Raw genomic sequence first — 24,570 nt, 5'->3', positions numbered from 1 at the left:
AGGGATCATCCTCAGTGATGCAGGATTTGTAAATGGTTAGGGCCACCAGTTCTAGGTAGTGAGGAAGGCACTGTAGAGCGTCTTCCGTGACAAGTAGTGCACATCCTCACCATGCTGTGGATGACTTGGCCAGGGTGTGTCCCAGCAGTAGTCCTCTGGTGTCCCTTTCCAGCTTCTCGTATTTTGAATTCTGGGCTTCAGTGATCAACTAAAGAATAGCTCCAGATCCACTCCAGTTATAGGGCACCCTGAGCTGGTGGGACCCCAGGCCACCGATTATGGGACCTGTAATGTTCAAAGTCTTGACATCTGTCCATTCATGAACTGCCAGCCAGATGAAGTACACTGATGACCCCACACATGGACCATGATGTGTTTGGGGACTGTCTGCAGCACCCATTCTTAGCATTAAACCATTCCAAACGCACACAAGGCTACTTTCCAGGATCTGGGCAGGCCATGCTGCGAAGAGAATGCCCATTATAAGGCCACAACCTACTCCCTTCACAGGAGGGAAGACCGCCTTGACAGTGAAGCACAAAGATTGAGCTTAAACAACATACCCAGCCATTTTGAGCGTTGTACTGTCCAATATGCTGCCATGTGCACGAGATAAAAAAACAATGCATGGAATGCACAAGTGTATGCAAAAAGGAAAACAATAAAGGTATTGCTGCCACCACTTTTTCATGGTTTCACTTACGATAAACCTTACTCCACATAAAATAAGAAAACTATGTTTACCTGCACTAATCTTCTGAAGGTAAATAATATGGCCACAGTAGACCTACTTGGGGGGGACAGGGCTCCAGTGTCTCCAAAACGTAGTGAGTGAACCTTGGGAGTGAGGTATAAATAAACTGCCCAGCCAAAAATCAGAAAGCCCTACTCCCTTATTCTCAAAGTCTTGAGAAGCCCTGACTGTTCCCTTTCCCTGAATGGTGGTTGGGTGGAATCAGGGTTTGTGGTGGCAGTGCAAAGTCACTTTGAACCGTGTAAAGAATTCCATGAATCGAGCCCTATGTATGTGCTGTTTGGCGTAGGGCCTGATGTCAATGAGTGAACTTATCCCCATGCACTAGCTCACTTTCTTCATGAAACTAATCTTTAGCAGCTTAGTGCTTTTTACTGGATAATGCCTGCAACAAGTTAAGCCGTTTTTTTCTTGTTTTTCCTCTAGCCAATGAAGTCATCAAAGAGATTGAGAAATATGAAGAGCTGCAAGCTTTGCGCCTGGAAGGTAACACTGTGGGTGTTGAGGCCGCAAAGGTTATTGCAAAGGCCCTGGAGAGCAAACCGGACATGAAGGTGAGCATCAGATGTTTTGTGACAAATAATACTATGTGCCAGTATTGTAAGCAGGAGGGCCATTGAAAGTTACTGGCCAAAGCGACCTCTGCTTCAGTCAACGGGATTGGTTATGCCCTCTGCCCTTCCTTTCTAAGCATGAACCTGAAAGTTTTCTAACAAAATAACGGTTTGGGTTGCCTAATGGAATAGAACGCCTCACTAACTACATTAATACCAGTGGATCAAAAATGTCCCTTCATTAAATGCTAAATAAATGGAAGTAAAAGTGTACCATGCCTAATAGATGCACAGAGAAGTCACGCAGTACTCGAGTATAAAGATTTTTTTTTTGAGGTTGGCTTAATTCATAATGCAAAGTGTGTGAAACCTGAAGGTGTCTCACCCGGTAGTTCCCGGGGATCTGTCATCCAGGTGGCTAGGACACGGCCATCGCTTTTGGATCCAGTTCCTGTGGGTGGACCAGTGCGGAAGGATCACCTGGATGGGGGGGGCAGTCTTCGGGGAGTTGGAAACCGGATGGTGAGATGCGATATCCTCTTCCCTGTAACACCTTTTCCCCATCCTACTTGCCTGTGTTGGGTGCTGTATGTTTCTTTTGCGCAAACGTGTGATCGGGCCAGGCGTATTTCCTATTGTCACTTGCTTGCTGTATGTCCTTATGTTGGGAGACCCTGCATCAAGTTTTGGTTCTTTGCGGGCCGGGCTACCAACCTTTGCCGCTTCCCAGCCTGTTCTGCTAGCCGTGACATGTAGATATAGGCCTTGCTGCTGTTTCCTCTTGTGGCCTGCTCTCAGAATGTGACTAATACGCAGCATCGTGTAGCGCAGTCTTGGTGAGGCACAACGTCTCTTTCAGTAGGCGCCCTCTTCGCTTCGCCTGTTTAAGAGCTTGCCGCCTGTACTTGCCTTAAGTGTCCCCTTCACTGAAGATCTTGCTGTGTTTCCATAAGGAAGGACTGGTGTTCGTGCCCGTTGAAGATATTCCCGGGGGAAAGGAGGGGGATGGGGGTGTTATTCCATGAGCCCAAGAGGCTTCCCAGCGTACAGGCTGCCATGTACAGTGTTGCTCCCATTTCGCTCTCGTGATCCTGTGCATGATGGACCTCGGCATTATTGAGTGCCGTATATACGTTGCACCGCCAGTGCCCCTGTTTAAGTAATGGCGGACCTGATATTGCTCCTTAGGTATGGGGTCGGGGGTTTGTGTCTGTTCAGCCACCCGGGGAGGGGGGTTGAAACTTGTAGTATTGTGCTTGCGGTTCTATCCGCAGGTGTGGGCACCTCTCCCTGCTGTCCCAGCTTACCGTTTGTGGCATTCGTCTGAACTGCAAAGCTGTTTCTTCCAGAGAGGGGCCGATGAGCGTTACTGTGCCCCTGCTGCTCTGTGTTTTCGGGTCTTCCGACCGTAGGGCGGATTGCCTCAGTATCGTTCTGCTCGTCCTCTGCGCTGTAGAACGGAACAACGTCTTTGCTTTCTCTGTTCTTTTCCAGCCGACCAGGAGATTACTGTGTCCTGATGGAGCAATTGGTCTTCCGAGTGCTGGGTGGAAGGCCCCGGCCGAATCACCTCGTCACCGCTCAGATGTTTTATGCAGCTCCCCAGCAGGAGCAGCCGGCGAGAGCGCAGTGCTTTCCTCTCTGTAGGGCGTCTCGCGCCTTGATGAAAACTGTTAAAATACTCTATTATACTGGTCCAATCCTTACGATTTTTGGATATATCATGAACCGGACCTTCATATGTCTTTTTATGTGGTTTGATCAGAAACTGGTCAGTATTCAGCGAGTATCACGGCCAGGACCCTGGCTCACTACCGGAGCTCACACACAAGGCTGCATTCAGCTACATGCGCAACAGCGCCCTCTGGAGTAACAATAGTTTTGATATGAGTGTTGGGGATGATTATAGTTACAATATGACAGCGACAGGCAAAATTGGCAATGGTGGGTAAAGTTGAAAAGGTTGTATTCATCGTTGGTTGTAAGACTAATTGGGCAGGTGGGAACTGTTAGGCAGAATCCTGTGCAGTGCCCTTAGGGACCACTACACACAATTAAGACTACAGGTGGCAATACAAGTTTTACCTTTGGTACAAGCCTGTACTACTATGTTAAAGTGGTAGCAGTAGCGGAGCAGCCAGGCTTATTTCAAGAATATATGCGCAGTAGCAGAGATTACACAAAGGGACCACAATTATTGTGACTCAAGCAAACACTGACTCAAGGTTTCAGGTAAAAAAGATAAGTACATTTATTTTTAAACCATTTGTTCTCAACACGACACTTCTATTAATTCAAACACCACACGTAAAATATACTACAACTAACCAATTCACTTTCTACAATATTACTCAAGGTAAGTACCCTGTGTTTGAATGGACTGGTGTTACAAAACCGAACACGTTACCGTGAATACAATTGCGATCACTTTTTGACAGTTCGGTCTACTAGATAAACACGTATCAGCGGCAAGAAATGCTACCGGGGTAAAAACACACTTAGCACCCGACATACCCATAGCGAGTTGGGGGCAAAAATCACAGGCAATATGTTAGTTAGGCAGACAGAATTGAAGAACACACACAGACAGGAATTCAAGAGTCAAAGGGCCGGAGTCCAAGTCAAATGACACTGGGTGCCTGTTGTCGAGGATCACACAGTTGGACAGTTCAAGATTCAACGTTGCCCAGAGTACTTTGATATTGTCAATGTTCGGAAGCAAAAGTTATAAGGAGGGAAAAGTAAGGATGAGCCTTAAAGGTAGAGAAATAGGGATTTCACCCAAAATTCCTCAAACAGGACACAGTACCTTTCTCAAAGAACGAAGCTGGTGCCACGGCAGTTGTTCCTGTTGGTTTCCCGCAGACCTACGCTTTCCTGCAGCTTCAGCACGAAGGACGACGATGAGGGCGACCGCACCACACAGGGTCGGCAGCAGCGACAATTAATAAAAGATGCGCTCCTTAAAAACAGGAGAGGGTCTTCAGGTCGCTATCTTGACCACTACAGCAGTGTGCAGCGATTTCGACCACGAAGGCGACCTCTGGCTGAATAAGATGAGCTGGTTATCCCCACCAGGCTCAAGGGTAGCAGACTCCGGACTGGATCTCCTCTTAGTCGTTGAAGGGTAGATAGCTTAGGACTGCAGCAGGGCTTCACCGTTACAGGGTAGTTGCAGCAGTCGACCTCTCCACTTCTCGTCATTTCCTTGTAGTTCCAGTGGCGACTCTCTGACTTCCAGCCCAAGAGACCTGCCTTTTATGCGAAAAACCCCCATTCACACAGCCTGGCTGTCAATCACCCAGCAGGGGGGGTTGTCCAGCCAAGACAACCCCCTTGGCCAATCATGACAAAGTGCGACTTCGGTTTCCTAGGATACCCTGTGCAGGGGGTGACTACACCCCTCCCTCACATTCATCCCACCTAGACACCCACTCGCCTTAAGGAGGGCTTCTAGGTAGAAGCCCGCCAAAAGACAGTGAACAAAGAAGGCAAACCTAGTTTGCCGCGCAAAGTAAAACACAAGGAATTTAAAAAAAAGAAATGGTGAATAAACCACACCGGAGCCAAACGAAAAAGGATTTGGTCCAGGGGGTTTAAGTTTGAGGCTAACACAATAGCCTACAATATTACCACGGTTATATAAGATAACCGCGGTAGAAATTTAGGGTAGATACCACTGCCACCAGCCATGTCTAAATGTTAAGAGCAAAACAATGCTCTAGGAGGTACAGATAAAGAGTTGAGAGTTAACCCTTCTAGCGCTCGATGTAAGATAGTGTGTACTGGATCTGTGGTTATATTTGACTAAGTAAAGTTAACAGTAACTTTACCCTTTTCTGGGGGGACAGTAGTCACCTCAGAAATGGAGTCGGTGGGAAGTCTGAACGACAACCCTCGGTCACTGCACTGAAGGTGCTGTGTGACGCACACAAAGATGGGGGCTACTGAAGTGGTGTACTTCAGAGCTGACAATCTTAAAAACAGGTAAAAGACACATAGCAAAATAGGTGTAAGAGTGGGGGAAAATCCTCACACTCTTACTAAGTGGAAAGAAATCACTTCAGAGATCTGTCAAAGCTGCTGAGGGACTCACTAGGTAAGGGAATTTAGCCATAAAATGAGAACTCTCCCTAAGAGGAACAGCTTCCCAGTAGCAGCACCCAAGATCTGGAACTCCCTCTCCTCCCACATCAGGAATGAGCCCTCACACCAGCGTTTTAAGAGTCTCATTAAAACTTGGCTCTTTAACAAATTCTAATTTGCTACCTGCTCTTTGTGCTAATACAGCACCGCTTACATAGTAACCTCAAATTGCTTTCCATACTTACTTGCATAACCCAGCTGTATTGGGAGGGTTATTGCTGATGAAGACTGGAGTGACATACTGAGGGTGAATTTACATTTGGGAGCAGACATGGGTTTGCGTTTGATTCGACAGACGATCATTGGAAGGCTATATTGGACACCGGTTAAGATGTTTAAATTGGGTCTTCAATCTTGTGATTTATGCTGGTGCTGTGACATTGGTAGAGGCACCCTGTTACATTTACTGTGGTAATGTCCGAGAGTACAATTGTATTGGCGGGATGTCATTGATAGGATTGATCTGATTTATGGAATAAACTTACAAAGGTCTGCAGCTAATATAGTTCTATTGTCACATAAAAATAGATGTGTGCATTCTAGAAAATTTACTTATTGGATTGATAGGGCAGTGATGGTAGCAATGAAATTAAATCTCAGAATTTGGAAAAAGAGGAAAAAGCCTAATGTCGAGGAGTGGTTAACAGAGTTGCATATTCTATCACCTTATGATAAGTTTTCATTGGAAAATAAAGATAAAGGTGAGGAATACATAAAGTTATGGGGCCCATTTCTGGCTCTTTATGATTAATGTGACAGTGGAGCTGATCTGGTGGATATGTCATCTGAGTAGGAAAGGGGGATAAGGCAGAGGTGATGGTTTTTTTTTTTTTCTCTTCGCTCCACTTGTCTCTTGTGGTGTTCTGTGTATATTTGTCAGTTTGCTGTTATGTTTCGCAGGATAAAGCTATTATGACAGATTGAAGATGTATGATGCTTATATTGTTCTGTAAATTAAGTTGTGGCGCTTTACTGTGAGACATTGTTTACTTTATTGGTAGTTGTTGTTGTTAATTGCAAACTTAATAAAGTGTTTTTTTAAAAAAAGTGTTGCTCTTACCCTGTAGCCAGACAAGCTACACACTCTGTAACCTATGCCGTGATACCTCCGGTTTGAGCTTATAACAAAAGCTATAAATAAATTAAAAACAATTCAACAAATCGAAGATTGTTTAACAATTTGAAACAATATGTTATTTTCGATAGCACTGTTAAAGAAGGCACCCCTGAGAACACTGCTCTTCTCCCTCCAACCCTACTTTTCGCTCTTCTCTAAAATCCTATCTTTTCCATTCCCCCAACACCTCTCACTTCCTCTTCTACGTCTCTCCGCCCATGCCTCACCTCTTACTTCTCCACCTCTACACCCTCTCCTCCCCTTTACTCCCCTTTTATCCTACCTCCTGCTCTTACTTAGACTTATTCTTCCCTCTTCTTCCTCACACCCTCTTGCCTCCCTTCTTACTTCCGCTAACATCTCCGCTCATCCCTCCCATTCCCTCTTATTCCTTTGTCCCTCTACACTCACTCCTCACCTCAGCAATAATATAAATTGTTCCTTATTCCGTTTTCAATTTGTGTTTCAATTATCATCTTTTGTGTTATTGTATCTCCCCTCCCCTTATTCCTTTGTCCCTCTCCACTCCCTCCTCACCTCAGCAATAATGTAAATTGTTCCTTTATACTGTTTTCGAGTTGTGATTCAATTACCATCTTATGCTTGTTGTATTTCTTCTAGTTCTTATGTAAAGCACTTTGGATTAAAGTGCTATATAAATTCAATAAAATACAAATACAACTGTAGAGAATAGTGAAAAGAGATGTACGAAAACAGTGTGATACGTTTCAAGGGCTGGGTTTGGATGCCATTGCAGATATCAGTCATCCTGAGTTTACTAGTTCATTGTATACTGACAGGAGTGGCGTGGGTAGAAAGGCTGTGAATGGAAGTTGTGTGTGTTCACTTATTCCGCACGTGTCCGGGGCTCCCACAATGTTGGTACAGCAAGCAGTCCCATTTATTGAGGTACAATCCCTTGTTCATCTTGCGGCATGCAGAATAAAAGGAACGTTCCAGGCACACAGTGTGCAACTGCAATTGGTTGGTCCAGATCTTGTACAGTACAGTGACGATCCAAAGAACATCAAGTTTGTGGCGCTACCCTATCTGATGGTGACGAGGCATAGACATGTCAATAACAGGCAGGACACCACACTACCTTGCTTGGCAGAAGGACTGGTAACATATAGTAATGAAATGATAGCACAGGTGGACACATTTCTGTGCACAAATATGGACAGAGCATATCACAAAGTTCACGTGTATTGCAACAATTGAAAAGCCGGTGCGAGTGCACACGGAAGAAGAATACACACTTTGTTTCCGTAGCAAGGGGTACAGTCTTTGTCGGTTTGAACAAACATTGCAATAAGACTCTCCTAATTGCAGACATGAAGTTGGGAATGGCAGCCGTGATGGATTACTACTGGGTCTGTGGCCAACAAGCTTACTTGCACCTCCCACCATCATGGAGGGCTGTTGTTCGCTGGCCACTCTGCACTCGGTTCTACTATTAGTCCCAGAAGAGCACCTGAAGGGGGAGCACTGCCTGTCGAGGAGCTAACTAGTCTCCCCGCATTTAAAAATGAAGAAAAGCACCCGTTGCCCAAACACGAGCTCCGCATCCTGCCAGGTTAAGGACAATTCCAAAAACTAAAGAGCAGGAAAAGATAGAATTTCGTATCCAAAGATATGTCTGCATTGCTTGCTGAAATAACTGAAGAATACAGGCTCTTCAGTTCAGCAGAATCCTTTTTCGCATCTCTACTGTTGCCAGTAGTGCAGGCCGCAGCAAAAGCCAAATGGTTGCATATTGTGAGATGGGAGCTGGTCCAGCTAGCAAACGATAGAGAACGGGCTCAATGTGATCAAAGTTGAGTTGTATGCATTAAGACTTATGATGATGCAAAACTGATGTGTTGGATATGTTAACAGAAACGGAAGGAGGTGTTTGCAAAAATGTTTGCGATTCCTGCTGCACATTGTGCCTCCAGAGGATGCAGAGAACAAATCATTATCCCACATCATTGTAGCTGTTCATGGCCTCTTGTGTTCATATGAAGGATGGAGTACATGACAGTGAATGGTTTATCTTGGCATTCAGCTGGGCCCCGACCAGGCTCTGAGCGATCCTGAAGATGTTAATGCCCATTGTGTTCATCCTAGTTATTTTTTTGCACATGCCAACTGGGCCTTCGATGTTGTGCTAGTACAGCGCCCCATAGCCCAAGAATGATGGTTTCAATTGGTGTTCCAAAAGCACCACACAAGACAAAGGACAGTGAAGTAAAGACTGATATTCCGCACAGTGGCTCAAAGTCTGAAATGTCCCCCCCCCCCGTCTCCCCCCTGACCCCCTGCGACTCCCCTGTATGGAGTTGAAATCTATACCACACTATTATTTCACCACCCCCTGATCTAGAAAATTACACAGAGGTTTGGGTGGCCCTGACAGGGGATGCGTCTATAAGACGTCGGTGGAGGGGGAGGGGGAGGGGGAGGGGGAGGGGGAGAGGGAGAGTCTGTGGTCTGTTTGTAGAGCCTGTGGGGGAATGTTGGTAAGAGGGCAGCCCGTCCCATCCCCTAAACGCTTTCGAGTGTTGCGAGATGCATTCAAAGCACTATGATGTAGCTGGCTGAAGGGGGGGGTAAGATGAAAGAGCCGCCTCCCAATATAAAGGACCCCACTTCAATATAATGAACCCACATAGTGTAGCTTAGGGCGCTAGCAACATTGCTATTTTGCGTACATATTAATCATGGGTAGAAGGTAAGGCCTGTGTGGCGAATGCAGTATTGCATGCACTAGGCCCAAATTGTGAGACAAGAGAAATCGCCAGCCATGCCTGAGCTCCCATCAGGACAGCCCACACCCCCAACCGCCACAACGCCTAAACATTTTTCTAACAGTGTAGCAAAGATGTGTTTTCTATTTTTATTTATTTTTTCTTCTCAACAGGAATGTGCCCTACAAGGCCGTGATCAGACAGGCGCCTGGTGTGCATGTTTACTCACACTGGCCAAAGCATGACCTGGCCCAACCTCAGGCGACCACGAGTTATAACCCATATTACGGACTAAACCTTAAGATCCCTGAATTCCATGGCAGGGGTTCCTGATTATGAGTAACGGGTCACCACGTGGCAGCCGGTGGTGGGAAGAGGAGGGTTGGGGAGAAGTTGTGGATAGGTAGGGGGAATTCAGAACACCGGTAAGAGGCTTAGGAAACGTACATGGATAGGAAGGCGGAGTAAGAGAAAAACACATGACAAATGTAACCAAAGTAACATGCATTAAGCATTCTAAGCAAACCCAGAATTGGATGACCTAGCCAGAACTCCCCTAATATCTCCTGACCATTCCTGCCCACCTGATACCAGAATGCCCTTCCTTAATCAAGAGCCACCATTTCTTAATCGTTCACTCTCCTGCCCTCCAGTCTTAACATACTCATACATAGGTTGTGTGATTAGAAGCAAATGGTTGCAAGACAATGTAACAAGCACTTACAATGGTCTCATAGAGACTCTGAAGCAAGTAATACAGATACATGTGCCACAGAAACAACATAGAAGCCTGGCAACGATGTGGCGGTAAGCCGCAAGTGTTCTTTCCTTTTATTCGTTCCTGGACCCACTCCTCCCCACAATGTAGGGAATTTGTCTTTCAAGGATTCAGCACTTAACTTGTAATTTATCCCAAAAATGGTAGCCTCTTACCATGGTATCACAATTTGCCTTTGTATTTCCCCATACGTTTAGCCTTCTCACGAACAAGTAAGCGCTTTCTATGCAGTACTATTTGTGGCCTGGGGTACCGTCTGCAGTGCCGCCAGTCGTTAGATGAAAGAGTGAACAAGGGCGGACCTGCAAGCCTGCTGAACTCCTGTTGAAATTTCTGGGCGCGGCAAGCGCCCCTCAAAGCGGAATCGGGGAGCGGAACCGCCACGAAACTGAAGCTCCTCCAAGCACGCTGCCGCCTCACCCACTGTCCTGCTGCTCTCACTGCATCGCACCCACTCCGACTCGGTGTCCACACTTTCTCCAGCTTTCGGCCGTGCCTGCATAGTTCCTAAATCGCCAGCAAGCAGCACAGGCATAGGTGGGTCTTAAGAGTCCGTCACAGCAGCCTCCCTTCTACGTGGCCAGTCACGTGGCCGCTACCCAGCCTAATGGGACCTGTAGTTTCCCCGTACATAGCGGGCTCCTGCTGCCTGACACCGCCAGAGCTTGAGAGCCCTGACATCATGACGCTGCCACAGCACCCCAAGTCCCAGTGCTTGCATCAGTTCTGCTAAATGGAATCCCTGATCTACTAGGACATTCCCAGATATTTGGGATTAGAAAAGAATAAGTGCTAGAACTTACCTTGCTATATAATTCTTCTCAGGGATTTCCAGATGTGTTGGAATAGAAAGCAAGGGCTTTCCTGGACTGATGGCGTAGTGCATAATTGCAGGGCAATGATCAAGATCATAAGTGGACTTTGGTTGCCAGTTCAGCTAGATAGATTGCCAGTAGGTAGTTCTGCTATATACATTAACTGGATGGTGTGATGAGCAGAATAACTGTGAGCTGGCCCCCAGTATCAAGTTCTTATCAGGTGCGTAGGATTATCAGGCATGTGCCTTCTTGGGCTGATTGCATAGTGCATAATTGCATAGCCTTGATCGAGCTCATGATTGTTATGGGTGCTTGGATTGCGAGTCTAGCATAATCGGCCCTGATTAGTGGTGATGGATAGCGCTAGGCCTCAGACCGACCTGACAAATACTTTCCCACCAGTACCTTTCATAGTCCCGGCCTGGAATCTAAACTTAGTACTAACATTTTTGATGGGAGCTCCATTTGAACCTCTCAATTCCTGTCTGCTCAGGTTGTTAACCTTCAAAACAAACTCCCTAGAAGCCATCACTTCTGCTCGCAGAGAGAGCGAGTTAGCTACAAGCTCTATCATGTAAACCTCCTTTCACTATATTTTCCAGGGGGAAGGTGGTATTGAGGCTATGTCCTTCCTTCCAAAGGTGGTGTCGGAATTCCATCTGACACAACACAAATTACCTTGTCAGTATTCTATCCACCACTTCATCCCTCAAAAGAGGAAAAGAGATTGCATAGATTTGACCCTAAAAGGGCGTACGTTTTTATATTTCCAGATTGGCAAATGTCTGACAAGGTGATGAACTCTTTGTGGGTTATGACTAAACAAACTGTCACATTGGATAATTCTGTTTATTTCAGAATGTTATTCTATAGCTGGGAAATATGTCCCTGAAAATCTATGGGCACAATCCACCACAGAATTGGCAACCATAGCAGAACATCTGTAATGCAGCAACTTGGTCTTCGCTACACACTTTTTCAAACCATTACTCTCTGGACACCTTGTTGGGTCAGGATGCTAGGTTTGGGAAACAGTGTTTCACAAAATAAACCAGTAAGAAAAATTCACTGGTCTCAACTCCTATGAAACGGCTATGGGGAGTATCAAGGATGAGGAATCCATGGGAGGACACAATCCATTAGTAGAATTACTTAGCAGTGGTAATGTTCTTTCGAATGGTGCTGACGTCACATGTCCTAGATGAATATGTTGTAGGAACATCCAGTCGAAAGAACGTTACCAGTTTGGTAAGTAACTTGTTCTTCGCATGGATTGTTTTCTCCAACGTATTCCACATCTTTGACATGTAATGTCCACAACTGTGCACTTCGGAAACTTATTTGGCAGAGGGCGTCCTGCGTGGATGACGTCTGGTCGATGTCCCTCGTAGGCCTCCTTCGCACTGGAGGCCTACGGATGTTATGAATAGGACGCACTGCGCCCATAGCCTCAGTTCTGTTTTTTCTGCAAACGTGTTTGCTTCGAGAACTTGGCGCGCCTCGTGTGTTTCATCGTAGAGATGTCTTCTTCTTCGACCCCTCTGACTCAGCTGTCTGGCTTCAAGATTTGCCGGGACTGCAAGTCGAAACTGTTGATCACCGACCTGCATCGCATTTGTTTGTGGTGCCTGGGCGAGAGCCACGACACTGACGACTGTTCAAAATGCCAGCCGCTGACTGCCAAGGCCTTGCGAGAGCGTAAGGGGAAGCTCAACGTAGGTAGGGGCTCTAAACCTAGTAATTCCCTTAAATCCTAGTCCAAAGGGGTGTCCACCGACAACTCGAGGGGCGACTCTAGGCGATCGTAGGAGGACCGGAGTTCTCAGTCCCGGAGCGGATCCTGCCATTCTTCTTCTTCGTCGCGGCAATCTCGGAAGCGGCGTCGCTGGTCGCCTTTCCCGTCCTCCTCGGATGATGGCGCTGCAAGGAAAGTGGCATGCCCGACGAAGTCCTCGACTCCTGAGGAATGGGCTGCCTTTAAGGAGTAGATGTTGGCGATTTTTCAATCGCAGGGCATGTTTCCATTCGTGCCTTCTAACGAAGCCGGCAAGGAACGATCTCGTACCGTGACTGGCACGCATTGGGAACCTTCAAGGTCCCGTTCGGACAAGGCTTCGGATAGTCCGAAGAGACGTGCTTCCAGGCCTCGGTCCTAGTCTCCAGTGAGACCGCTGCAACCTGCTAAAGGCTCGAAGCCGGCATTTCCTCCAGTCCCTGGAAAAGTACCCGTGGTGCTTAGGGAAATAGTGGTGCCAAAGGCGCTCAGGCAGCTGCCTCTTTGCCTTCAGGCACTGCCGCAGCCGCTCCGACGACACTCATGGGGTCATGTCCCATGGTTCGCTGGTTGGGGGCAGACTGTCTCAGCATTACTTCGGATGCGTGGGTTCTGGATCCAATAGCCCATGGCTACTGCCTTCCCTTCCTTCAGCGGCCTCACGACAATCCACAGAGGAAACTCTTTGAAACTTCCAGATATGCTCATTGTGCAGGATATCTTGACCCCGCTGGAGAAAGGCGCTATAAAACTGGTGCCTGTAGCGGAGAGGAACAAGGGTTGATATTAGCCATATTTTTTGATCCCAAAGAAAGACTGGGGATTGAGACCCATACTGGACTTGCGTTGGTTGAACAAACTTCTCAAGAAGGACAAGTTCAAGATGGTTACTCTTTCTCAAGTCTTCCAGGCCCTTCAACTTCATGATTGGTTAGTGTCTCTGGACCAAGAGGATGCTTACTTTGATGTGCTGATTCTTCCAAAGCACAGAAAGTACCTGAGGTTTGCGGCTGGCGACTCACACTTTCAGTTTCGGGTACTGCCATTTGGATTGACCTCCGCCCGAGGGTCTTCACCAAGCTAATGGTGGTGGTGGCAGCGTACATCAGGCGAGGGTCGATTCACGTCTACCCCTACCTGGACGAGTGGCTGATCCGGGCACGCTCTCCCGAGCAAGCGTTGAATCTTCTGTTCTGGGCCTTCCTGCAGGGAATTTTGATCTCGGTGGTTCATCTGGCCGGAGACGGAAAAATGTGGCAGCGGACGCTCTGAGCAGGCAGAGCACGGTCTCTCACAAGTGGGAGTTGGCTCAGGAAGTCCTTCATGAAATTTTCGCCCTTTGGCAACCCCACAAGTGGATGCACTCCTTAAGAGACGCGTTAGTAGTGGAGTAGTCATTCCCACTACTGTACAACATTCCTCAAGTGTTGCAGAGGTTTGGTTCCCACATGATCCTCATTGCTCCGGATTGGGCCAGGAGAGCGTGGTACCCTGACCTTCTATGTCCATCTGCCCTCCATGCTGTCTTCCCTACCGAGAGTATCTGCTCTCGTGCGAGGACGAGGTCAGGTTCTCCATCCAGATGTCAAGACTTTCAACCTTCACGCTTTGTATCTGAAAGGTATAAGGATTGGGACCTCCCAGATGACGTGATGGAGGTGTTGCTTTCGGTCGGCCAGGCGGCCTGCAACAAAATCCCTGCACCGTTGGCGTAAGTTCTGCGACTGGTGCAGAGGTCACAATGTTGATCCTTTTCAGTCTCCATTCCTATGGTTTTGTTATCTTACTTTCTTTGGCCCTCAGGGGCCTTCAAGTGGGTACCTTTAAGGGTTACCTGGTGGCGCTGTCTATATTTAAGCGCTCGTCTGAAAAATGTACTTACTTTAAGATTCCTTTGATTTCTCAATTTCTGACTTGTGTTCCCGCCGTCCCCTTTCCAGGTGCCGGTTTGGGATTTGAATTCAGTTTTGAAATTTCTCATGGGTGCTCCGTTTGAACCTTTGCACTCTTGTCCTTTGAGATTATTGTCCTTCAAGACAGTGTTCTTGGTTGCGGTTACTTCCGCTCGCAGAGTGAGTGAATTGCAGGCACTTTCATCTAAGCCGCCCTTTACTGTATTCCACAAGGACAGCGTAGTACTTGGGGCACTTCCTTCCTTTCTACCTAAGGTAGTATCTGAATTTCATTTGAGCCAGATGGTAGTTCTCCCTTCTTTCTATCCTCCTCATCCTGGTAAGGAAGAGGAGTGACTCCATAGGTTGGATCCCAGGAGAACTCAAGCTTTTATATTTGTACGGGTCAGAGTAGACGATCAACTCTTTGTGGGATATGGTGGACACTGATTGGGCCAGGCTGTTAACAAACAGACATTGTCCAGGTGGATTATCCTCACCATTACTGAGTGTTACCGATTGGCGGGTAAGGACCCTCCTGAAGGGTTGCAAGCTCATTCCACCAGCGATATGGCTACTTGCATCGCCCTCGTGCAGGAGTTCCTTTTAGGAATATTTGTGATGCAGCCACATGGGCTTTCTATCCACACCTTTGTTAAACATTACTCCCTGGATACAATCCATGGTCAGGATATGGCCTTTAGTAAGGCGGTTTTTTATTCCGCAAACTGATTGGGTACACAATTCATTTCCCTCCTCCATTTACTCGTTCTGCTTTGGGTATCTGTCAAAGATGTGGAATACGTTGCAGGACCATCCAGTCGAAAGAACGTTACCAGTTGGTAAGTAACTTGTTCTTCAGCTGGATGTTCCTCTCACGGATTCCTCATCGCCCTCCCAGCCTACTCCTCTGAATATGGGTGAATTTCTTAACACACCTCTATACACCTACATACCGTCCCCTTTCCTCCATACTTATGGGACATCTCTCCGTCCTGAGGGACGGGACCGGAGCACTTTGTAAAAGCATCCAAAAATTTTAAAAAAATGTTTTTGTCCTTCCTCTTTCTACGTGGGGCCCGGCACGCGGCCGTAACACTGCCCTTCTTGGCTCCGCATCGCCCATCAGTCCTTTTCTCCGCTCGATCGGGACTGGACGCGCTTGCATCCTCGGAAGATCTTCCCTTTTTTTCCTCCTCTCTGGCTCTCGCTAGCGATCGTGTACTAGTCTGTCATTGAAACTAGACTTTCCAGATTCATCGTGTCACAGACGCTTCGCGAGGGCGGATCCCCATCCTCTTTGTCTAGAGTGTTTGGGTCCGGATCACCGTTGGGACTCCTGTTTATATTGCGACTCCCTTTCGGTCCGGGCACATCAACGTCGGTTGGAGCGGTGGGAGGAGGTGTTTCGACAGACTCATCATTCGCATTTTCAAGCGTTTATCGACAAGAAGATCAAATGCCCGGTAAGTTCTTTACTTTTCAGAGCACCCCGGCAGGGAGATACCTTTCCGGGCTCTTCCCGAGCCGGAAGGAGCGTTGATCACTCTGTCACCGGGGATTGCCCCGAGGTGCCTTCTGGGCCTAATAACTGTACCCGAGTTTTCTCCAAGGGTCTCCGTAAGGGGCCTGGTGATACCAGAGCATGCCTCGAGGCCCTTCCTGTGGGGGCTACCTGTAGACCCTGTTCTACTGAGTCATGCGGTACCGGAGCTCGCTCTGAGGCCTCGTTATCGGCTTCCCTCAAAAGTACCGGGGTGTGCCCCGAAGCCTCGGCTGGGCTTGGTGTTACCAAATGGATTTTCGAGGCCCACGCTAGTAAGGCTGTTACCGGACCTGGGTCCGTGGTCCCTTGTGCAGAGGCTAAAGCGACCAACATTTCTGAGAGGCCCGCCAAGGCCTTATCAGTGAAAGTTGTTCCTCACCGTTCCCGCTCTTGTGGCGACGCCAGAACTGTTGAGGGGGCAAAGAGTGGAAGTTCTTCCCTTACCGGCAGTGCCGAGGTCCTTCCTGTGAAGGCTAGTTTGGCTATTGGTATGTCGCAGAAACATTCCAGGCCTCATAGTACTGGCTCGGCCGAGGTAATTTGTGTAAAGGCAAAAATTAAGACCCCTGACCCACCGACGGGGACCCCGGCCTCACTTCCACACGTGCCACAGTTCCCCTCCGGTGATGGCAAAATGTCAGCTGTTCCCGCCACGACCACGGTGGCCATTTTGGGCGCTCACCCTACAACTACGCCATCGGCATCAGGGCTGAGTTGGTTCCGCGGGTGAACATAAAGTTCCTTGTACGCATCCGTTTTGTCCAGTTTACGATTGGTACGCCGGGATGTCTCTTCCGCACAATGTCTCGCTGCCTGTGGGTTCAGCACCTTTGATTTTTGTGGACACTTTAGGGGATGAGCCTATGTGGCAACCCTTCCCTCTGCGTCCCTTTTAATTATCCTCCTCATGAGGCCTTCTCTGGCAGTTCCAAAACCGTCTCCGTAGGACGCCTTTTTCGGCAAATTTCAGACGCTCATGCGTACCGACCCCATGAGAGAGTATTTCAAGGGGCTTTTTCAAGAGATATGCCCGCCTGCGCCTCCGGCTCCACCGGTTCCACCCATTGGTTCCGCCGGTGCTGCCCTTGCCTACAGTGCCTCCTCCTACCCTTCTGCCCTTGCCCCCATTGTCCCCCGTGGACAAGACGGTGCCTGACATGGTTCAGTAGGATCTTGACCTTTCGGATGATGCGCAGGGCGAGCAGGACAGCGAAGACCAGCCCCGCTCTATCAGAGCCTTCCATGACCGGGTACTGGACATGATGTTCCTATTGGATGGTCCAGTGCCCGAGGCACCAGCTCCACAGGAGGGTGTGCTTTTGCGGGCGTTCACCTTGTCTCCTTCAGAGTGTACCGGCCTGTTCTTGCAAAAGGACGTTTTGGCTGAGGTCCGCAGGGTCTGGGAAAAGTCACACTCTGGACTTTTCGTCAATAAGAAAATTGACGCGTGTTACAGGCTGTATTCTTCGGAAGAGGTGGCCCTGACATCTTGTCCGCCCCCCTCCTCCACAGTGGTGGCTGCGGCCACTTTGCAGTCCAGGCCTGCAGCGTTTGCTTCTACGACGGGGACTCAGGTTCTGGGGAAAGAGGACAAACTCCTGGACTCCCTTGGGAGGAAGATTTTCGCTAACTCGGACTTGCAGCTCCGGCAGGCCAACGCGGTACTGGTGTTAGCGGGGGCCAACATGAAGATGTCGAAAGGTCTGTCAGAGTTCGCGGAGTTCATTCCGGTCGGATCTGCTTGAGGCTGCGGCTCATCACGTCGACACGTCGGCTCGGGGCCCTATACTGGGTGTTGACACGTCTCGACAGGCGTGGTTGCATGCCACCAAGTTCTCGAAGGAGGTACAGGACAAGGTGTTGGACCCGCCGTTTGACATTAAGGAGCTTTTTCATTCCACAACGTATGTGGAGCTCACCAAAGCGAAGGACAGCACCCAGACAGCTAAGTCCTTGTCAGTCCTGGTTAAAACCCCTTTCAGGACCCAGAGACCGCTGTTGCAGAGCTGGCCCTCCTCCTGGTTTCAGGGGCTTCCTAGACCGGAAATCCTGGAGAGTAGGTACTCCTTTGGGTAATAACCGCCAGAGGTAGCAACGGACTCTGTTTTTCTCCCGCTCCTCAGCCTCGTCTTCAGCTTCAGGTGGTAACACCACTGAAAAGCCTGCCAAATGAGGGTTTTCCTCGCTCGCACGAGACCCCGGTGGGAGGACGCATTGCGCCTCATTGGGAGGTGTGGCAGACCATCACCGAGGACAGGTGGGTCTTGTCAGTCGGGCGGGCTTCCGCTTAGCCCTACCCCCTGTCCCACCCTTCAACCCTCCTTTCCAGCTGTCGGGATCGCCCTCCCTAAAATCCGAGGTGCAGAAACTGCAGGACCTCAGAGCTGTGCAACCCGTTCCTCTTGCGGAGCGAGGGGAGGGCTTCTACTCCCGGTTGTTTACGGTGCCCAAACAAAACCAGGATGGCCTGCGCAGTATCTAGACCTTTCCCAGTTCAATTTTTTTCCAACCCCAAGAGAAAATCAAGATGATCACGCCCTGCCAGATACGGTCTTCCCTGCAGATGGGCGATTGGCTCAGCGTGCTGGATCTTCAGGAAGCCTACATGCATATCCTGATCTGGGGTCTACACAGGAGTTATCTCTGTTTCTCTGTGGGAGAGGAGCATTTCCAGTTTCGAGTGCTTCCTTTTGGCCTAAGCTCGGCACCACGTATCTTTACCAAGATGATGTCGGTGATCGTAGCCTATCTTCGTCTGCAGGGTATCCATGTATATCCGTATTTGGACGACTGGCTCTTGCGCAGCCCTTGTCTGCTGAAAGCTGCCTGCAGTCTTCAGTTTCTCCTCCAGCTCCTGTTCCACCTCTGGCTTTCGGTGAACTGGCGGAAATCTTCCATGACGGTCTCTCAGGTCTTGATCTGCCTGGGTTTTCGTTGGAACACGATCGACTGCAGAGTGTACCCGACCGGGGACAGAATCGCGGATCTGTTGGCCATGTGTCAAATGTTTGCGCAGTTGCAGAGCATGTCGGCCTGGTGGTTCCAGAGGCTTCTGGGCCTCATGGCTTTGTGCGTTTTGGCCCTTCCTCTTGCTCGCCTCAAGATAAGGCGGACTCAGATGGCTCTTCGGAGTTCTTGGCTTCAGGCTGTGGATCCAGACTCCAATTTGATAACGGTTCCAGCTTCCATGACAGCAGATCTGGACTGGTGGTCGTCTCTCAGCAACCTGTCGGTGGGGACGGGGTTTCAGGACCCAGCTCCGACGCTAACGGTCACGATGGACTCCTCCCTTCTCGGATGGGGTGCGACATTGTATCTTCTTCAGGTCTCGGATCTTTGGTCGCCTCAGGACAAGCTCCTCCACATAAATCATCTGGAGCTCCTGGCGATCTTCCTAGCGCTCAAGGCGTTCAGACGGATCATGGCCAACAAGGTAGTCCGGATTCGCACTTACAATGCAGTGTCTTTGTTTTACATCAACAAGCAAGGGGGCACCAAGTCTCACCCGCTCTTGGAACTGTCCATCGAGATTTGGGAGTGGGCGGTTCAGCACAGAGTTTGGCTAGTTGCAGTACACATTCCGGGCCAGCTGAATGTCACGGCAGATGCCCTCAGTCGGCGGACGATAGTCAGCTACTGAGGGCTAGTCATAATTTTCTTGCGCTGGGGTACTCCGGAAGTGGACCTCTTCGCTACGGCGGCAAACAAGAAGCTTCCTCTGTATACCTCCAGAAACGGACTCAGAGCCTCCTCTCTGGGGGATGCTCTCGAAATTCCATTGCACAACATGAGGGCTTGTGTCTTCCCGCCTCTGCCTCTAATTCATCGGACGATTTGCAAATTGAAGAACTCGGTGAACTGTTATCTTCTGCTCATTGCCCTGTGGTGGCCGGCCAGGTTTTGGTTCTCAGAACTTCACCACCTGTCAGTGTATCCGCCGATCAGGTTACCGGTGACCCCCGATCTTCTTCATCAGGGGGGAAACAACAACTGTGGCATCCCTCTCCACAATCGCTCAGCTTGGCGGCGTGGTGCCTGAGTTCAGGTCTTTAGAACATATTGGCCTGTCTGCAGATAACATGCGCATTATCCAGTCAGCCAGAAAATCTTCGACTAGGTCCCAGTACAAAAGCAAATGGCTTAGGTTCTGTCATTGGTGTTTAGACCAGCAGATGGACCCAAGGCGGGCTTCAATTGACACGGTACTGTCCATTGTATTGCACTTAGCAGAGTCGGGAGTTCACGTTTTATCATGTAGAACTTATCTTTCGGCAGTTTCCGCCTATCTATCTATGGACCAATGTTCTTACTCTCTGGCTAATCCAGCGGTTAAGAGGCATTTTTCAGGCTTGACGTGCCTTTTTCCTCCGATTCGCAGTCCGCACCTGGCGTGGGATCTAAATGTGGTCCTGACGGCCTTGTGCCATAAGCCTTTCGAACCAATGGCCGCGGTTGACCTCAAGTACCTCTCATGGAAGGTGTCCTTTTTGGTGGCCATCACTTCGGCAAGGCGTGTGAGTGAACTCCAAGCTTTGTCAGTGGAACAAACATCCCTTCTTGGCTTTTCACAAGGATAAGGTTGTCCTACGGACAAACCCTGCTTCCTTGCCGAAGGTGGTTTCTGAGTTTCATCTAAACCAGTCGATTTCCTTGCCGGTCTTTTTTCCGAACCCCGCTTCAGAGGTGGAAAGGGTTCTACACTGTCTGGATGTTAGAAGGGCTCTTAAGTTCTATCTTGACAGGAGCTTAGGAGGTCTTCTCAACTGTTTGTTACCTTTGGTAATCCACAAGGTAAGCAGGCCTCTAAGGAGACCATCTCCCGGCCTGCATTACGGAGTCTTGCACCGTTCAAGGGCTGAAGCCTCCTAAAGGTATTCATGCACACTTGGTGCGGGGCAAGGCAGCCCCAGTTGCCTTTCAGAAATATGTCCCCTGGGAGACCATTGCAAAAGCAGCTACTTGGGCCTCCCCATCCGCTTTTTGTAAACATTACTGTCTCTGAGTTCAAGAGCTGAAGCCCAGTTTGGTCAGGCTGTGCTGAAGAACCTGTTTCAGTAAGGGTTTTTTTCCATCCACCCATAGTTCCTGTAAGGAGTGCTTGGGAATCTCCCATAAGTATGGAGGAAAGGGGACGGGACGTAGGAGTATAACCAGGTTACTCACCGTAGTGGCCACCTTTACTCCTAGTCCATAGTCCCCTTTCCTCCATACGCCCGCCCGCCGTCCCCTTTTATATAAGGTTCCTCTCTTATTGCTAAAAGGTCTCTGACCTGGTGATAGAAAAGGACTGATGGGCGATGCGTGGGGCGGAGCCAAGATAGGCAGGGTTACGGCTGCATGCCAGGCCCCGTGTAGAAAGAGAGGAAGGACAAAAAAATTGGGGACATTTTTTGATGCTTTTACAATGCGCTCCGCTCCCGTCCCTCAGGACGGAGAGATGTCCCATAAGTATGGAGGAAAGGGGACTATGGACTAGGAGTAAGGTGGTCACTACGGTGAGTTACCTGTTTATTTTTCAACACCCATGCAGGTTTTTCGTACTCGTCAGGTCGGCTATGCTGAAATAGGGGAAAAACTAGAACTGAGGCAACGGGCGCAGTGCGTACCATTTATACCATTATCAATGTCCCGTCCGACCATGGGATGTATACTGTCGAGGGACATAGACTCAGGGTATCAATATGTCAAAGATGTGTAACATCCAGTAGAAGGAACATTAACAGGGGTAAGTAATTTTTTCTTCTGTTGCTTGCATCTGCTTAGATCCACATGCTCCTACCCATCCTCCCCTCTACGGGGTTGAAAATTCAGCAAACAGCATGTGAACTCAAAAAATACAAGGAAAACCTTTGTTTTATTGTTAATAGATATAGAAAAGGACCAATATTGTTTTGCTCGTTTTTATTGCATTTTTCAGCACACAGTCCACTATAGACTTGATGCAACCTCGCGTCAGAAAAATAGCAATCTGAGGACGCCAAAGTTGAAGGATCGTAGGTACTGTACACATAATACTAGGGATTGTAGTACAGGAACACCCTGTCGACGCCCTTTTTCGACTTTGAAAACAAATAATGTTATACTCTGCACCAACCACTAAATGGCCTATGCAAAGCATGTGAATCTAAGCAGATACAAGCAACAGGAAGACGATTACTGGTAGGTAATGCTAAATATATATGATCCATTAGTATGCCGAAAATTATCTATAATTATAAGTGGGAAAATTAGGTGAAATTGAATCGCTGAAATTGAATCGCTGTCAAGTACCAACTCAGTATAAGCATTGTTATAGATATTTATTTTAATTGATGGGCAGTTAGCTGCGTGCACCTGGAAACCTAATACTTTGTTTTTTTTCCTGTTTCCTAGAAATGTTTCTGGAGCGACATGTTTACTGGGAGGCTGAGAGCAGAGATCCCTCCTGCTCTGGTGAGTGTGCAGTCGTTATACCTGCTTGCCTTTTTCAGAATTGTATTTTATGCAACATGTTTTCAATGGTAGACATTTCAAATTGCAAGATACTAGGCAATCATAAAAAATTACTTGCCACTTGTCAATTCTATACATATACACAGCACACCATTTCTTACTCGGCAAGAGTCCATAATCATCAACTAGTGTATAGTGGACATTTTGCACCCAGATGTTTCTTCTTAATTGCATTCTTCTCCTCATCTATGCTTACATCTCTCCTTTTTAAGGGAACTTATTTTGTTGGAAAGTTGGTTTTGTCTTGTGCAGGTTGATGCAAGAAGGACAATACCAAGTAACTCTAAGGCAGTTAAGGCTGAGTACTTGTGGTAGGGTGTGACGTCTTGGCCCACAAGAATAGTAATATCCAGTCTTGATTTCAGATTAGTGCAAAAAGGCACATGATCTCCATTAACTCATATGTAAGTTCATCTCCCACTTATTTATTATGGTTTTCCTGAAAACCTGATTGCATTTTACTTTTCATTGCATCACCAACCCTTAACTGTAAACGAACTCTAAGCTAAAATTGTATCAGCATTGTTATAGTATTGGCCCTGGAGCAAGATAGAACCAACACTGCTCGGATACTACTGATCTACCTTCGTAGCTAGAGGCTAAACACCTGGCTCTTACTGGATTATGGAGTCTTCTGCAGGATCCCTATAGTTTACCTCCGATCCGGACTGCTGGAGCTGCCATAGGAGCATGCTCTCAATTTAGAGATTCCATTTCTTACTTCTGTGTTTTTGTCCTTCTCCGCTAATATTTCTTTGATACTATTGGGAAGTTAAGTACTACCATTTCCAGAGTGTTTTTGAGGGAGCCACGGCATCTGGTTGTCTGTTTAGGTTTTCCCTTGATATTCTGCATTGTTGTCATATTATCCCCTGATTCTTGGGTACGGTTTAGTGGTATACAGCAATTTACTTATTCAAATGGATTGTGTCTTAACACATATTCCTCATCTTTCATATATTCCCATCCTGCATCAACTGCTTTGGAAAATATTTTCACAGCTGAGGGCACAGTGCCTCGTTGATCTCGTGTTCCTCGGCTGCCTCCGTTCGCTCTAGAGTACGACGCTGTTTATATAGTACACACTGCGCCGTTGCCTCAGTTCCCTTTTTCTGCATGCACAGCACGCTTTGGACGGTTCATTTTTATTAAGTAGTAATGTGTTTTGTTTTTTTGTTTTTTTAAATGTCCACTCCTGAGACCGGCTTCAAAAGGTGTGCGGATTGTGAGTTGAAGATGCCTATCACAGACCCACAATGTTTCTGCCTTTAGTGCCTTGGAATCGATCAGAAGATCGATTACTGAGATTCCTGTCAGGGCTGGGCGATATATCAAGTTTTGGAGATATATCAATATATTTCAAAATCAATATAGTATGGGACAAGATTGTTAACGTCAAGATATATCGATATACATTATACAAATGTATTTACATTTTGAGATTTACACAACTGTGTATTCTCAAACAGGAAGAGAAACCCTGTATTTGCACTTTGTTTTGATCAATGTCTTTATAGATACGTGTTTTTGACATTTCACATGTAATTGGCGGCTTAAACTGAGCATTTAACCCATACAAACCATATCGAGATATATAAATTGCATATCACCATTTAGCCCATAAATATTGAGATATGACTTTTGGTCCACATCACCCAGCTCTGTCAGTCTTATGGGAAAGGCCTTGAAGGAGAGGAAGGGGAAACGCACACTGGGTAGGCCCCCTTCGACCACTCCTTCCAAGAAGAGGTTGTCAGATGAGAGAATTTGGAGGGACATTAGCCCTTTTCGTAAGCACTTAAAACACTACAATCGCTCGTGATCCAGAAGTGGTTTTCACCACTTTTGGTCTTCAGCCTCCCACAAAAGATTGAAGAAGGGACGACGACGTTAGCGCTTTTCATCTTGAGACTCCTCGTCCGACCGCATAAAAGTGAGGTTAACAGCTAAGTCGGCTACCAAAGTTGAAT

The 24,570-nt window shown here is 47.9% G+C and overlaps 1 protein-coding gene across 1 annotated transcript in view; it reads left to right on the top strand.

Moving 5' to 3' along the window:
• RANGAP1 (Ran GTPase activating protein 1) overlaps positions 1–24,570 on the top strand; it is a 1,265,070-nt gene that overhangs the window by 184,992 nt on the left and 1,055,508 nt on the right. Inside the window, exons 3-4 of the mRNA XM_069652750.1 lie at positions 1,181–1,308; positions 22,481–22,540. Coding sequence (XP_069508851.1) covers positions 1,181–1,308; positions 22,481–22,540 — 188 coding nt within the window. The remainder of the gene's footprint in view (positions 1–1,180; positions 1,309–22,480; positions 22,541–24,570) is intronic.

The sequence above is a fragment of the Ambystoma mexicanum genome, chromosome 3p (genome assembly GCF_040938575.1).
Source record: "Ambystoma mexicanum isolate Mex_15411 chromosome 3p, UKY_AmexF1_1, whole genome shotgun sequence".
NCBI lineage: Eukaryota > Metazoa > Chordata > Amphibia > Caudata > Ambystomatidae > Ambystoma > Ambystoma mexicanum.
The sequence above is the reverse complement of the archived record's forward strand: the minus strand, read 5'-3'. Positions and strand labels throughout refer to the sequence as shown.